Source organism: Trichomycterus rosablanca, chromosome 24, assembly GCF_030014385.1.
Source record: "Trichomycterus rosablanca isolate fTriRos1 chromosome 24, fTriRos1.hap1, whole genome shotgun sequence".
Lineage (NCBI taxonomy): Eukaryota > Metazoa > Chordata > Actinopteri > Siluriformes > Trichomycteridae > Trichomycterus > Trichomycterus rosablanca.
Genome location: NC_086011.1, coordinates 7119168 through 7136710, shown reverse-complemented (window position 1 = coordinate 7136710; position 17543 = coordinate 7119168). Strand labels below are relative to the sequence as shown.

The 17543-nt window shown below is 41.7% G+C and overlaps 1 protein-coding gene across 1 annotated transcript in view; it reads right to left on the bottom strand.

The window, feature by feature from the left end:
• Positions 1-17543, bottom strand: part of igsf21a (immunoglobin superfamily, member 21a) — a 318346-nt gene that overhangs the window by 181904 nt on the left and 118899 nt on the right. Inside the window, exon 2 of the mRNA XM_062986439.1 lies at positions 11813-11925. Coding sequence (XP_062842509.1) covers positions 11813-11925 — 113 coding nt within the window. The remainder of the gene's footprint in view (positions 1-11812; positions 11926-17543) is intronic.

The window sequence follows — 17543 nt, the reverse complement described above, 5'->3', positions numbered from 1 at the left end:
CATCCTGTGCGTTATTATTACACAGTTGGCCCTTCTTTGGGCACTTCATGTTCCAAAAGCTTCCCATTCATAAATTGACCTTGACTTTGTCTAACAAACACTCTTCCATGTACTTAATCTATGTCAGTCAAACTAGTCCTATGTATATGGGCACTAATATAAGTACACACTTAAATCATTTAGGTTAAATAATGCCAAAGAACCTCATCCGTCCTCATCCGCCGTGCTTCTTCCGACCAACAGCGGGAGACGCAAGCCGAAGCTGGTGTAGTTCTCAAAGAACTACACTTCCCAAGAGTCCCAGGGCTAATCAGACTGTCAGCTGTAGCTGAGGTTTTAATAGCATGCCAGTAATGCAGCTCTGTGCTTTAAACAGACAAGGCTGGTAAACGGTGACTGAAAATCACTCTGGTGCTTTTAGAAGTTTTAGGAAAGAAAATAAAATAAAAGTATTAAAGTTAGACTCTTAGTTTTAAACATGTTTGTTACACTTTCACTCACCCACCCATGCAGTACGATTGATATAACGCTCGGTTACGGAGCTCTGTTGCTCCAGCTTGAATCCTGCATTGAGCTTGTAATTGATTTGTTTTCGATGTCTCTTGGTGAGCGTTTGAGCTTGTTTTTGTTTTGCTTTGGTAAAGATCTGCATTTAGCTTTGTACCTTATCTGCTAAGCTAGTTTTTAAAAGAAGCAAACCACTAGCAAAGCCCCAAAAAAGCTAAAAAACCTCTCGCACACACCAAAGGATATGGGTGATAACAGAACTTTTAGGAGCTGCTAACTGAGCTACTAAGCTAACTGTTCGCATCACAAACACATTAATGTGTACTACATAGTGCACTAGATAGTGTGAAAGATACTAGATTTATGTTCCCTACATAGTGCACTAGATTGTATATTAGAAAATAATTTATATACTGTACCTTACTTAGTGCACTAGATAGTGTACTAGATAATAGACTTATGTTTCTTACATAATGCTTTAGGTAGCGTATTAGTTCACGAATTTAGGTTCCCTACATAGTGCACTAGATTGTATATCAGATATAAATTTATGTTCCCTATGTAGTGCACTAGATAGTGAATTAGACAATTGGTTTATGTTCCCTACACAGTGCACTAGATTGTATATCAGAACACGGATTTATGTTCCCTACATAGTGCACTAGATAGTGTATTAGATAACGCATTCATGTTCACTACACGGTGCACTAGAAAGTATAACTAGATGATGATTTGTGTTCCTTACATAGTGCACTAGATAGTGTATTACATAATTAATTATGTTCCCTACATAGTGCACTAAATTGTGTATCAGATAACTGATTTATGTTCCCTACATAGTGCACTAGACAGTATATTAGACAATTAATTTATGTTCCCTACACAGTGTGCTAGATTGTATATCAGATTACAGATTTAATACGCGATCGGGGAAAAAAGTCTGTGTCGCCTGCATGCGTGCGCGTGTGTGTGTCTCTCTTGGCCGCTCGTTCTAGATTCCGGGAGATTTTATCTGATCAGGGAGCCGCTATGTATATGCGGGAGACTCCCGGAACTTCCAGGAGACTTGGGATGTCTGTTGTTTGCATATTTGTTTCTGTAGAAAACCTACGACCTGTTTTAAAACTCCTTAAAAGTGTACATTAGCATTTAACCTCAGCTGTTAGCTTGCTAACTAGCCATTACAGTACAGTAACTCTGAGCTCTTAATTAGCATTACATAATTAGAACAGGCACAAAGCTGAGGTTTTCCGTCGGGACTCAGAGCGATGTCATTCGACATGCGAAACTGAGAAGTGATATTGTTATATTTAGCATTAGCATTTGTTTAAGCCCTTGTACTTTCATTAGCATTAGGCTAATATTTGTCTTAAATGGATGGATTCCAGGATCCTAAATTTGAATCAGAACCCTCCTGAAGTGTACCCACATGCGAATGGGAATTAAACCATGAATAACCATGTCTGGGCTTGATGGATCTGAGCTAGATTGTTAGCTACATACTGAGTAAAAGCTTGTTTACGGTTGCCAGCTCACTGTAAATTCCTTCCTAATCAAAGTCCAGTATATTTTTTTAAGAGTAAAGGGAAGTGTGGGTGACCAGAAGTATGTGGACACCTGACCATGAGCTTGTTGGACATCCTAATCCAAAACTATAGGTATTTATATAGGGCTTGTAACTTGCCGTAGGGCTGGACACCTGACCAGATTTTAGTGTGTGTGGGAATTTGTGCCCATTCTGTCAAAAGAGCATTTTTCAAGCACAAAGCAAAGTCCATGAAGGCAGAGTTTAGTAAGCAGGAACTCCAAGTGCCTGCACAGAGCCCTGACCTCAACCCCAAAGAAGTTTGGGGTAAATTGCTATACAGTGCAATTCATGTGCAATTCCCACAGGCACACTCCAAAATCTTGGGAAAAGCTTTGAGTTTTAAATGATGAGTTTAATTAGAGCAGATAGTTATTGCACGTTTGCACTAATTAGGACCAAAAGTATGTAGACACCTGACCATGAGCTTGTTGGACATCCTAATCCAAAACTATGGGTATTTACATAGGGTAGTGTGTGACAGTGCTGTGACCGTACACTGTCTAAGCAATTAAGGGTTAAGGGCCTTGCTCAAGGGCCCAACAGTGACAACCTGGCTTGAACTTGGTGGGGCTTGATTGTGACCTTTTGATTACTTGTCTAGTCTAGTACCTTAACCACTAGGCTACAACTGCCCCTTCACTATTCTGAAAAGGTTTTGTACCAGATGTTGGAGTGTGTCTGTGGGAATTGTGCACAAGCAAGGTCCATGTAGACAAAGTGTAGTAAGCAGGAACTACAAGTGCCTGCACAGAGCCCTGATCTTAACCCATAGGACTAGCTAGCTAGCCATGGCTTTTCAATAAACACACTCCAAAATTTTGAATGATGAGCTTTAATTGGAGCAGATAGTCATTGCATTGTAGGTAAAATGGACAAGTTTACACTGGTGACTTGCTGACTATAACAGCCTTTACTGTTCTGAAAAGGTTTTGTACCAGATGTTGGAGTGTCTCTGTGGGAATCTGTGCCCATTCTGTCAAAAGAGCATTTTTCAAGCACAAAGCAAAGTCCAAGAAAGCAGAGTTTAACACCCTTCTCAACCCCTTAGAACTTGGGGATAAATGTAAATGTAAATTGCTAGCCAGTGTTTTTATTTAATGTATGCAGTGCCCACAGACACACTCCAAAATCTTGGGAAAAGGCTTTTCCAGAACAGTACAAAATAGAAGCGGGCAAATTCATATGTAAGCCCATAAGACTCAATATGATTCATCGATAGAGTTAGATATACAGTTTAAAAGTTCATTGCTGTTCCCCTTGATGATGCCAGACCTCGAACTCCTCAGGAGCCATCTTCACCCAGAGAGGCTTAGTGTTACCTGGGCCTTCACAGAGTACCTGTAGGTTTCGACACAGCAGGGGTGGCCGGAGCGCCCGCCGATATCAAACGCGGTCTGACGAGATAAGAGCGCGCTGCTAATGAAGAACCCACCGCTGCGATGTGCAATTCAGGCAGCCATCGTCTCTTCACCAGGTTTCGATTAGACGTGGCCGTTCTGAAAAGTGCAGCTTGAGCAATAGAGCGAGGTTAAGGAATGAGATTCTGACAGTTTAGTCAAATAGATGGCAGAGATTAAAGAAACGCTGCCCACCGAGCACGGGTAATTGATTTTTAAAGCGTTAGGGCCGGAGTGGAGCGGTGGTCCCGCGGGGACGGGGAGCCGGTTCTCATTAGCGCCTCGCAGGATTTGATCCCGAGTCAATAGTCGATGTTGACGGCTTAGTCCACACCGAGTTCCATCAAATGTGTACTTGTCAGCGCGGAAGTCACCAGCACCTGAGCTAAGCTAATCGGACGGGCCCTTATCTTTATTGCATTTCCATCACAAGCAATCTCGTAACAAGAGAAGGTTTTCTCTAAAAAGCTCCCCCCTCGTAGATTTGCTCCTGTAGTCTGGGAACTTTTAATATGTTACACTGATAGCATTTGGCAGGTGTTTTTATCATCAGCTACTACAGAGGTTCTTTCCTCAGTGAACATTTCTGTACTCCACAAGTAGACACAGGTCTGAGATCCCGAACCTGCTAAAATTTATGTTGGAAGAAAATACAGGCATATCAGCATCTGGTTCCTAGTACCAAGAAGATCCTTGATACATCAATAAGTGCTTTATAGGGTCTGTCTGAAAACCTAATGAGCTGCCTTGCTGCCTACTTCCTACCTAGGCAGCTGCCTAAGTAGAGAGGGTTCTAATAAGACATCAAAATCGCTAAGGAAGCATCGGATGTTCCCTCGTTATTCAGTCAGTTTACAGCTTCGAAATAAGGCACCTCAGTAGGCAGCATTTTAAGGTATCTAAGAATTCAGACAGCCTTCTTCTCTGGAGCAAGTAGGCTGACATAAAATGTGTCTGTCTGACTAGGTTTTCAGACAGACCTCTAGTAGGTCTAGACTGGTCAAGTGTCAGCCTTGTAGGTAAGCATCATTGGTTTCAATTAAACGTAGGCAGCTACAGGAAACCAGTAAACAGAGCAGTTGGGTGAGGTAGCAACTCTTGGGTTGTAGGGATCTGATAATGGACAAGGGAAGACACTCCTTCCATGAAGGAGTTGAAGTAGCCAATAGGAAGTATTAGTATTAGTATTAGTATCAGTATTAGCTCTGGCATTGGGATGCATGTTTAAGCAATTTTCACCAACAAAATACACTATGGCTAAAAGTATTTGGATACCCTGCCGTATAACATATACAATTACAATTCAATTGAGGGTGAAGAGCCTTGGTCAGGGACCCAACAGTGGCAACCTGGCAGAAGTAAGGCTTGAACCTGAACCCCTATCATTACTAGTCAAGTACCTTAACTGTTAGGCTACAACTGTCCCTGGTGCCCCACAGATAATTATCTACACATGACTGAAACAAGGATTTTAGTGCTCATAAAGGAAGAGCAATGGGGTCAAAATAAAGAAAAAACAAGCTGAAAGCCTGAAGATGCCACATGTGACCAATGATGGTTCGGTGGTCATTTCTGCTCCTGCGGTTTGTGAATCAAGAAGGAGCAAAGACATTAAAGGAGGAGTTGGAGTCTGGGTTGAAGCTGCCAGGCTCATCAATTTTATGAAGTTCTTGTATTATGGCCACAAGTGCATGAATGAATCATACAAGTTAGAAACAGTCTGGGGAGAGGCATAACATTGTCCTTGTCCACAAGGCAAGATAAGCCATGGTTTGACGAGTTTGATGTAAAGGAACTTCAATGACCTGCACGAAACCCTGTATGAAAAGGCTGGGCTGTCGCTAGTGAGGTGAAAGCTGGGAATGATCCAGGCGTCTTACAGTTGATAGTAGGATAGTACTTGCTTCTAAAACCCTTTCCCCCCTTTATATAGCTCTAGCCAATATCCAACCCCTAAACAACATACAGCTCCCAGTATAAAAGGTTGTGGGATTACACAAAAGCCCGTGCAGCAGGCACTCTGAGATTAATGCTAACATGCACAGGCGCTATTCTTTAAAAGGTCAGAATTTGCAAAGGGTATAAAGTCGACAGGACCTTACAGCAGCTTAACAGCCATCTCATCATCTCCTATTCAATTTAAAAAATCACTTTACCCTGGGTGCAGGGTAAAAGTACACCCTGGACAGGCTGTCATCTTATACTCACACCATTACTTTTGGGGAGGTGAGTATATGGAAACCAGAGTACCTGTAAGGATTACGCCAGTATCATACCAGTGAAAGGCTTATAGTGATGTGTGCTATTTCCATCCCCAGGACATTTTATGTATGAATGAATATTAAAATTGACTTTAAAATGCATTTTTTTTTATTAAGCAAAGTGTCCTGCACATTGATCTATTTGCAAATTTTGGATATATAATTTAATTGCATTGTTTGGTGACTCCATATCCCATCTATGTTTTTTTTTTGTTTTTTGTTTTTTTCCATAAGAAATGTATTATAATGTGGTAAAATACTCGATCATAAGCATGTTGGACATTCTATTTTAAACCAAGGACATTAATATAAATTTTATATGGACTATTTCACCATTTACATTGACCATATAAGCCCTAAATCACCTATTATGGGTGATTTTTGCTTAACAATGGGTAGAAATAATCCCTCATTAAACCAATCACCATACACCATGTCATTTCTATTTTTTACCACTGCAGTATCCTAGTCCGGGTCACGGAGGGTCTGCTTTCTCCAAAAAACATTGAGTGCAAGGCAGGAATATACCGCAGACATGGTGGCAATTGATCACAGGGCTTTGGCCAGAGAGACAGCCGAACATGTCCGTGTAGGTGGCTTGCTAAATCTAACCCAGATCTCAGCAATGGTGGGCTGAGGTGACGTACCACAGCGCCACCTGAGTGCCCAATAACATCAGTTAATTAAAAATAAGCTTTTATAGACCTTGTTTCACGGACAGAGAAACAATGTGCACCAATCATCAAGCAATTAATTTTCATGTTTGCCACCACTGTATCATGGTCAGGGCCACAGTGGGTCAGGGCTGGGTCACAGGAAACAATGGGCGCAGGGCAGGAATATACTGCGGACAAGGGCACCATACCATCATGGGACTTCGGCGAGAGAGATAACCGATCATGTCCGTGTAGGTGCCTGGCCGGCTGATAGCATGGGCTGTTATGGGCTAGAGTAATAGACCACAGTGCCACATGACAGTTCATATTATGTTTTTATATACCTTGCTTCATTAACAGAGGCTCAGTCATGCTGGGAATCATTTTTTACCAGTGCTGTATCATGGTCAGGGTCACGGTGGATCTGGTTTTCCAGGAAACAATGTGCCCAAGGCAAGAATACACCTCAGACAGGGCGCCACAGCCAAAGAGATAGCCAATCATGTCTGCATGGGCGCCTAGCTTAATTCGGATCTCAGCAGTGTTGGGCTAGAGTAGTAGACCACAGCGCCACCTGAGCACCCAATAACACGTCAGTTAATATAAATTAAGTCTTTATAGGTCTTGCTTCATGAACAGAGGCTCAGTAATGCTGGGAATCATGTCTTCATTTAACGGGGCATAGAAACAAATGTCATTGTATCATAAGTAGGGAGAGACTGTGTCCCAAATTGCACAGTACTGTACTAAACAGCATGTGTTGGGCTGTAGTATAGACCACAGCGCCACCTGAGCGCCCAATAACATGTCAATAACGTTAATCAGTCAAGTATTGTCTTTAACAAACTTTTGCATCAAACCTGAGTGGATTAATTGTATTATAAGATTAATTTAATAGTAACAGGTGTGGCTAAAAGTCCCAAACTTAATATCTAAATAAACTGCAAGACTTGTAGACTCTCGTCAGATTGTTTTCCTCTTTTTTTAAGCTTATGTTTCTTCAGGCTTTCCTCAGTCCGTTGGGTGCGTACCACATCTTCTAATTCTTTTCTAACAACTCACTCATGCTTCAGACGTTCCTGAGCATTTCCCTGTGCTGTGTAATCTGATGCAGGTAGAACATGGTACACAAGAACAAGCAAGCTTCAGGGCAGCGTTGTGTATAAGGGGACAAGGGAAGCGAACACGAGGGGTAATCGTCTGCATGCAGTTTCAACATCTGCCTGTTTCTGTAGCTAATTAGTGTACACATGCGGCAAAATGGCTTATTTTGCTTCAGATCGATAATGTCGCTTCCCACACAGGGCAGATGTTAAGCTGATCATTTGTGCCATGTGGCTGTTATGTCACAATGCACTAAAGAGCAATTAAACATCTGTGCACTGCTGGGATGTGGAATAAACCAGTTTGGCATCCATTTTCATCGTGCTTAGCTTCTAGACTGGTAGAAATTGCCGCTACGTGGCGGCTGTGTCGTTGAATCTGACGGGATTAAATGCTGGAGGATCTGCTAGGGAACACGGGCTGGGTTTGAATTGTTAAAGCTAATGCATTGCATGCTTCGTGAAAGCCGAGCTCAAAATTATGCGCTCGGCTTTAAATGCTGTGTATATAGCATGTCCAATTTGTGCATTTTGAATGGTATAGTTACACACAATGTAGCATATAAGATGTGGTTTGGGACACAGCCAGGAAACAATACTATCATACACAATAATCTGTGTACAGGATGTAAAATTAAACAATGGTGAAACATCTAATAATAGAGGATCTATTTCTGAAATGTTTGTTCTTAAGTGTAGTCACGCTCTATTTTAGCAGCATTCATAAACATATTTTTTAGACTGTCCACTGCTAATAGGTCATGCAGTGGTACCTTGTAACTCGACGTCCCCTAAACTCGAAATCTTTGAAACTCAACGCCCTTTGTCAAGAAATGTGTACGCTTAAACTCAACGTTTCCCTTAAACTCAACATGTGTGCGACTGCCACTCGGTGCGGTAAAACGTCATCAAAGTGTGAATATGAGACGAATCTGCATTTGTGTAAAATAACCATCAAATCCAGTCTAAAAGCTTCCACATGTATCTGTGTTTAGCTGCATCTTCCGCCTGTTTCACTTTTAAACTTGTCTTACAGCTCAAGGTTCTGAGAATCAGATTTTCCAAGTCTAAAACGCTTATCGTAACTTATCGTGTGACTTAAGAACGACACAGGAACACTAAACCTCTCTTAATTATCACAGTAAAGTTCTCTTTACTAATGAAATTCCTTGCTTATTGTTTTAGTACAATAAGTCATGTTAAACTCTGTGCACTGGCACACTCCATAGGAAATAATGGCACAGTCAGCGCCTTTACTAAATGGAATACGGTATTCCAAGATCAAGCATCTCCACGATTAAGAAGCATAAGGAAACAATAAAGAATTAAATGTAACATGCAGGTTTTATTGTATTTAACTGTTTTTTCGTATGTATTTCAGTGTTTTTATATTATATTTGTATTATTTTTAGTGTACAAGTGTCAAACAACCCCTTTATTTTACATAAGCCTAAAATATAATCAGTTCTACTGGACCATGGAACGCATTAACAGGTTTCTCATACATCATTATGGGAAAAAATACCCTGAAACTCAACGTCTTTAAAACTTGATGCCACTCTCAGAACCAATTGACCGAGTTTCAAGGTACCACTGTATTTACAAAATAGTGCTTGGCCTTACAAGCACTACTTACTTTTTTCCCCCTATTTAGGTGCTGCCTATATATTAGTGCTAGTGCTACAGTGCTATTTAATATCTTAGGAACTCATTCATTAATTCATTCATTGTCTGTTTTACCACCACTTTATCCTGCTCGGGATTGTAGTGGGTCTGAGCTCCAAATGGTTTGACTGCATTTGAAGAATGTGGTTTTCTTTCACAAGTCCAAAGACATGCAAACATGGTAGAGTTCCTGCTAAATGACTAGCACTGGGATCATTAACTAAAACTGTTCCAATGTTTTTTCAGTTGGCTTAGTAACTGCAAAGTTCTACACAGGTTGAGTTCGCAACAGCGTGCGGCGGGAGCACACGTATCAGTCTGGCGCCGAGCTGTGCCGCAGATGCCGAAAACAAAGAAATTCTCCATTGTAAAAGGCATAATTGAGCCTAACGTTCATACTGTGCAATAGCACGACTGGAGCCTAATAAGTGTGAAGTGCCCAGCTGTGCTCCATTAAAGCATGGCACTGACCGGCTGAATATCATATTAGGATTCCCACATGAGATGCTTTGCTTTACTGGATTGCTTTTCATAAAAAAAAATTATCCCAGCTACGATGGAGAGCGATATTTTTGTGACACCAATTAGAGAAATGTATTTTAGGATTAAAGCTTTGAGGAACAGCTGGCAAACAGGGAAGAACTGGGTTTTACACCCAGAGGCTACTTTATAATGTAGGCAAATGTGGCTTAAATGTAATTAAGTCATCATATGTGTGCAACGTTTATTCTTTCTTCTGCTAGGCTAATGCACTAGTTAACAGCGTCTTTGCCATTTGGTAGCATTAGCATTATTTTATATGAGTGTTTTGTTTTGGTGTAGCCTAAAATGCTTGGTTACTATTAAATACATCATATGGGCACAATTATGTGGACATCTGACCATGAGCTTGTTGGACATCACATTCCATAACCATAAGCATTAGTACAAAGTTGACCACAGCAAGGTCCACACTGACAGTGGACCATGGTGTGATGAGTTCAGTGAAACAACACTACTCAACGCCTCTGGGAATGAACTGGAATGTTGATTGTAATCCAGGCCGTCTGGCCTTTAGATTGTTGGACATCCCATTCCAAAGCAATGTGCATTAATATGAGGCTACATTCCTTGCAGCTATAACAGCCCTTACTTATCTGGTTAGAAGCATGTTAGTTTATATAGTTATTTGATAGTTTACACCGGTTAGAGCGCATTCACATAAGAAGCGTTTTGCACTTCGCTTACTGTAAGCCTTGGTGCAAACTGGCATCATCAAAAATGTGGAATAACCCTCAAATTCACTCTGAAAACATCCATATGTATTTATGTGTAGCTGTATTTTCCTCACTGTTTCACTTTTAAACTTGTGTTATAGCTCGAGGGGCTGAGAAATTATGAGAATCAGCTACAGAGTCATAATGGTCATTAATGGTTTAAGTTCTCCCCACTAATGAAATGTTTTGGTCATTGTTTTTAATACGAAGTCATGTTAAGCTTTGTTAAGAGTTAAGTGTTGTTCGTATAACCTGAGTTGCTTTTACTGCGTCAATATCAAACAGTTCGTCTCATTAGAAGTGCTTTGAACTTTTCTTTTTTTTAATATATTTGTTTATGCATATTCTCCCCTTTTTCTCCCCTTTTAGCGCGTCCAATTGCCCGATTGCGCCATGCTTCCTCTCCACCAATGCCGATCCCCCCTCTGATTGAGGAGAACGAAGCTAACCCACGCCCCCTCCGACACGTGGGCAGCGTGCCGTATTCATCTTACCTACACTTTGACGAGTGCAGTGCAGCTCAGCGTTGTGTACGGAGAGACACACCCTGAGAGCACTCTTTTCTCATCTCTGTGCAGGCGCCATCAATCAGCCAGCAGAGGTCGTAATTGCACCAGTCATGGGAGAGAGACCCCATCTGGCTTAATCCCACCCATATCTAGCAGAAGTGTGCCACACTCTATAGGAAACAATGACACAGTCAGAGCAAAAGAGGTTTTGCTGCTTCTCATGTAAATGCGCCCTTAGTGTCAGGTGTGTCTGAATGACTTGAAATCAAAGTTAAGAGAAGTGTCCATATACTTTTGATCATGTACTGTTTTAGGCGACAGAATGAACGACATGCCATGTGTTTCAGTGTAGACTAGTGTGGAACCATAACCAACTTAAAATAGTAACATTCATTCATTCATTGTCTGTATTACCACCTCTTTATTTTATTCAGGGTGGTGGTGGGTTCGATTCACTGCGCAAAAGGCAGGAAACACCCGGGACAGGTCACCAGTCCATCACAGGGCACACATACACACTTATACCTAGGGGAACTTTAGTATCTCCAATTAACCTGACTGCATGTCTTTGGACTGTTGGAGGAAACCCACACAGACACAGGAAAAACAGGCAAACTTCACACAGAAAGGACCTGAACTGCACAACCTGGGCATCAAACCCAGGACCTTCTTGCTATGAGGTGACAGTGCTACCCATCAAGCCACCGTGCCACCTCAAAATAGGAACATGAACAGCCCAAAAAATCTGAATGCATTCAGTTGGCCTCATACAACAATCAATGAATTACTCCTTTTGGCTCTTGAATATAGTTGAGCATCATGCATGCAAAAGAACAGCAACAATGAAAAATGACAAAAAGTGCTACTCACCCTGTACCAAACAATCTCCCGCAATCTGCCATCGGTCTTGAAGTTGCACTTGAGCGTCACCGTCTCTCCCACAATAACAGGTGCTAAGGGATCTATTGTGACTGTCAAATACCCTGCAGAGCACAGAAAGACATCGTTACTTCCGAAAACACTCATGTACCAGTCGCCAGCTGCCGATGTCTTGGTTCAAGGTTCAGTAAATTCAACAGACTGTCGGTGCACTCCCGGTTGCACAACCTACACCACCTAACAGCAGTGTAGCACCACAAGCCTGGTGAATATATTATTGTGTTCTAAAAATCTATAGGAATACGCAGGAGTGCTGAACTGTAAAATGGAAAATTTTTACCAAGGGAGAAGAAATTCAATATTTCTCTGCACATCAAAGTGTAATAGACTGTCATATCAATCCTGATCCTGAATTTACAATGCATTTAATTTAGTTTGTTTTAGCCTGGGTCCAGTGTACTCGAATGAAGAGTGGTTACTTGACATGACTGAATGTTAATGATGGGTTATTTTACCTTCAATCTGATATTTATCTGACATTTACACTGATAGTTATCATATTCAGATAATCCAAAGATGTTACAGGAAAGGCTGTTCATTTTGCTATGTTCTTTGATCCACACTTGGATCGGCGTCCTGACAGTAGTCTAAACTAGACCTGCTGCAACCTTGACCAGGATAAAGTGTTGGTGAAACATATAAAGGCAATGAAATAAATAATACACGCTAATTTCAAAGAGTGACTGAATTCCACATATCTCCTTACATAGTGAATTTTTTAGGCTCCAAAATACATTATACTAGTGAGCACCACCTATTCACACCGACTAGGCATAACATTATGACCACTGACAGATAAAGGGCACCTGTTAGTGGGTGGAATATATTAGTAAGAATTTGAGCGAGTTTGACCAAATTGTGATGGCCAGATGACTGGGTCAGAGCATCTCCAAAACTGCAGCTTTTGTGGGGTGTTCCCAGTCTGCAGTGGTCAGTATCTATCAAAAGCGAACCAAGGAAGGAACAGTGGTAAACCGGCGACAGGGTCGTGGGCAGCCAAGGTTCATTGATGCACATAAGGAGCGAAGGCTGGCCCGTGTGGTCCGATCCAACAGACTGTAGCTACTGTAGCTCACATTGCTGAAGAAGTAAATGCTGGTTCTGATAGAAAGGTGTCAGAATACACAGTGCATCACAGTTTGTTGTGTATGAGGCTGCATAGCCACAGACCAGTCAGTTAGGAAGGTGGTCATAATGTTGTGCTTGATCAATGTATGTCCAAACAGTTTTGACCTGGGGAGATATGGACTCTACAAAACATCTGAAGGAGTCTTGTGGCATCTGGTACTAGGATGCAACCAGCAGGTCCTTAAATTCCTGCTCAAACAGCAGTTTAAGACAACGCACGACTTGCATACTGGTCTGTGAATGGCTAGAGGTGGAGGAAATATGGCTTAGCCCAAAAACAGAACACAGAGAGCAAGGGAAAGACTTGACAGGATGTTACTCACTTCAATACAGGCTTACTGCTTGTACTACATGGACCTTCCATTCCATTTTCTTTCTTCTACTACATTTATTATCATTTTTTGCCAATATTAAATAATTTGGGAAAGAAACAATTGAAAAACATGCAGAAAAAACATGTACTCTGCATCATTCATCACAGTGAGTCACGAGATTATTAGGTACTAGATAGCTGCACTTAATAACCTGCCAACTCAGAGTCCACAGTATTCAGTTTTTTGTTAAAGAGATCCTCGAACACATTATTCCCTTGGATGAGTTGGGCAGAACCTACGTTGCTTCATTAATTACAATAAGCATCGGACAGTTTGCCATCTGTTTAATTACGCCTCAAAGTCAGTTTAGGTTCAGAATCCATAACCCACAAAATAGCTGAAATATTTCCTGTATTATTTTTTTGCTCTACAAGTACATTTTAGTGTCTTTTTGTGATTGTAATGATGGTCTGTTGCAACTTTTTTCATTAAAATAATTATATTTTTATATCAATACCAAATACCAATTGCTATGCAGTAAAGTTTTGACCTTGTGTGGCTTTTTTGCTAGTTTTGATTTGTTTTTCTCAGTAGATAATTGTGATGGATTAAAAAAAAAACATATTTTAATTATTTGATTAATACATTTAAAAAATTATTAAAACAAAAAAGTAAAAAGCACCTTATAAAATATGTTTATTTACTTCACTTTCAGTAACCGCTGGTGCTTTGGATATCCCCCCAACTTTCCCAGTCATAGCCATTTATGTCTGTGTAGATTGCCAGCCAGCAGATATCACCAGTAAACAAAGCACAAATCAATTCCTCTTTTTTTTTTTTAAACAAATCCTTAGTTACTATAATTACAAATGTAATTCTGTTTCCACAAGCCTAAATGGCATTTTTAAAAGAATCATTGATTTATAGATAAAACTGAACAAATGAAATGTAATTAAAAATATAGACATATAGACATGTCTCCCCTCAATAGCTGATAATGGTTTTACCCATTACACAGTATGCCCATCTCACTACTCTTCAATATTATCAAAATGACAGTTATGAACAAAGGGGCTCATTACTGGTCATCTACCTGCTTTCATTTACAGCTTCATCATTGTTGTGCATGCTCATATTTAGAAATGTGAGCTGGCTGTACTTCAGTGCATTATATCAAGCGATTCTATTCATCTATTCTTATCTAGTCATGCATTACCTTAGAGGAAAAAAACCCTTACAGTTTGACTGTATTTGAAGAATACCATATGTTTTGTGTACTAGTTCTAGCTTTGACTGTAAGGAAAGTTTCATTTGTTTTTGCATTTCTCAGACAGCATGACTTTGTATACTTTGTATTACAGTTTCCAGATATGTTTGGTATAGCAGCTTGTAAAGCTTGGAAAACATGATGAGCGTTATGTGGTTTGTATCTGTTTCTACAACTTTAAGCATATTTAACTCTCTAGTGTGAAATGTCTCAAGTTGATTAAGCTTTATAAACTGTAATATTCAACTTTCTATACTGCTAACGTTACAATTTAACAAGCTTTAGAACCACAAAGGCTTGTGTACTATATATAAAAGTTTATAAAGACTTTAGGACCTTGGACAGGCACAAAAGTTTTATATTGCAGTTTATACATTTTCAAGACCTTGGACAGTTACATAAGCACTATATTACCATTTTTAAACCTCAAGAAACTATAGACGATTACATACAAACTACTACAGTTTATTTGGCTACAGGACCTTGGTCAGGTATGGTACAGATATGACCTATATTACAAGTTCATCTTAAAAATCGTGGACAAATAAATAAATTCTAACTTACATTCTAACTTAGTTACATAGGAGCAGCTCCAGGACCCTCGACAGTTACAAAGGACCTGCTTCAGGACCTTGGACAGTTACAAAGGATGTGTTTCAGGACATTGGACAGTTACAAAGGAGCTCTTTCAGGACCTTGGACAGTTACATATGCTCTATATTATAGCTACAGGACCTTGGACAGTTACATATCTCTAGCATAGTTTATAAAGCTTCAGAACCTTGGAATTAACTATGCTCTACAATACAGTTTACAAAGCTTTAGAATAACTAATAGTTATATATGTTTTGTGGTACAGTTTATAAAGCATCAGAACCCAGGAAGCTCTCAAATGCTTCAAATGCCACAGTGCAGAAACATTTTTGGAGACACGGTAAGCAGGTATGGGCAAGCGCTCAGCATTGCTATAAGGTCTCCTGCTAACATTTCAATTAAACCGTTGTCAAGCAAAACCGACCTTCAACTCACAATCTCAACTGGGGAAAGTGTTCATGAAGCCTTATCAATGTGTCAGCCTGGCAGAACTGACTTGGAAAATTTCAGTAGCAAATGATGAGATGTCTTGTTCTGACACTCAAGGGAAATAAAACCAGCTTGATAGGGGAAAGAATTTCAGATTTGAAACCCCTGTATCAGTTAGTGTTTTAAAGTTAGAGTTTTTGTTTCCCTTTTCCCAGACAGAGCATCCTTATTTTATATCCCATTGCCCCTAAAAGTACACATAATGTGTCACGTGGGAAGAAAGGACGCAAATGCAGAAGTAAATAAAAATAATAATATTTTATTTAATTATAAAGGACAACAGAAAGATAAACAGCAAACGAAACACAGAACACAAAAAACCCGATCGGAAACTCCGACGGAGCTGCTGACGCAACTAAATGAAAAATAAACAAAGTGAAACCAAAACAGAAGGAAGCGGGACGCGAACCCCAGTCAGCCGCGTGGCAGCCGGGAGCGTTACCACCGCACTGTAGTGGTGCTGGGAAAACGGGAGCGCGAGAACCTCTAATACGCTTAGGAGCGAAGGAAGAGGAGGGGAACTCCGAGGAGCGCTAGACCCAACACCGCGACTAACTATCGCAGTGACCGGTCGGCGCGCTCTGGATCGCAGAGCTGACACACCTATCTGAAACCAGAGAGAAACAAATAAACAAAGTTAGGCAGTTCTAGACTGCGGATTCGAACCGGGGTCTTTGGCACGGCAACCGCTTGCTCAGCGGAGTCGCCACCCAGCGGTTGGAGAATCCAATGTTCAGAATAACTGAAGGCACTGATGCCAGAATACCTTCAGCGCTTTAACACAGCGCTGAGTGAAACCGCTAACGCTAAATGCTAGCGCAAAATGAACTGCAGTTCGAGGACTGCACCGCGTCGCACCACACTATATCTACGAGACCAACAGAACATACCAGTTACCTCAAACCTTGCGGTTTTACTTACCCGAATGGCATACGCCACCAGGGCTACCAGCTAAGGCTACGAACGTGTGGACGAGCTGCCACCACGGACCGGAAAACAAACAAAGGTGCGACACCCGCTGCTGTGTGGAGCTGGCTTAAGTAGTCAGCCCCACGGCTGCGGGTGATCAGCACTAATTAGGAGGCCTGGTATAAGAGGCCTTTGTTTTCTGAGCTCTGTAATGTCTGCTTCGCTGGGAACCCGGGGCACGTTCACCAGCTACCACAGACCTCGTTATAGAACCCCCTCCTCTAGGGACAGCTCCTGAGGTCCCAAGACCCGCAGCTCGGTTGCGCCGGAACTCGCGGATCAGTTCAGGGTCCAGGATCTGGCGAGCCGGTACCCATGAACGTTCCTCAGGGCCGTAACCTTCCCAATCCACCAAGTATTGGGTGCTACCCTGAACCTTCCTGCTGTCAAGCAACCGGCGGACGGTGAAGGCAGGGGCACCCTGGATGATACGAGGGGCGGGAGGTTGGGGAGGGGGTAAAACTCCCCCGCACATAAATGGTCGGAGATGGGAGACATGAAAGGTTGGATGCACTTTCATACGGGGAGGAAGCTCCAACCTATACGTCACCGGATTAATCCGCTTTACCACCTTGAACGGACCAATGTACTTGGGTGCCAACTTATGTGGGGCACCTCGAACGGGGAGATCCCTCGTTGACACAAGTACTCGTTGGCCTGGCCGGAAGGTAAGAGCCGGCTGCCGCCTGCGGTCAGCTTTGCGCTTCACAGAGCGCTGGGTGGCCACAAGTGCCTGCCTAGCTTTGCGCCAGGCGGCGCGGCAGCGGCGGACATGAAGCTGTACAGACGGGACCGCTACCTGCTGCTCCTGCTCAGGAAAGAGCGGCGGAGGGTACCCGAACTGAGCCTCAAACGGTGACATTCCAATCGCCGAATGATGCAGGGTGTTGTGAGCAAACTC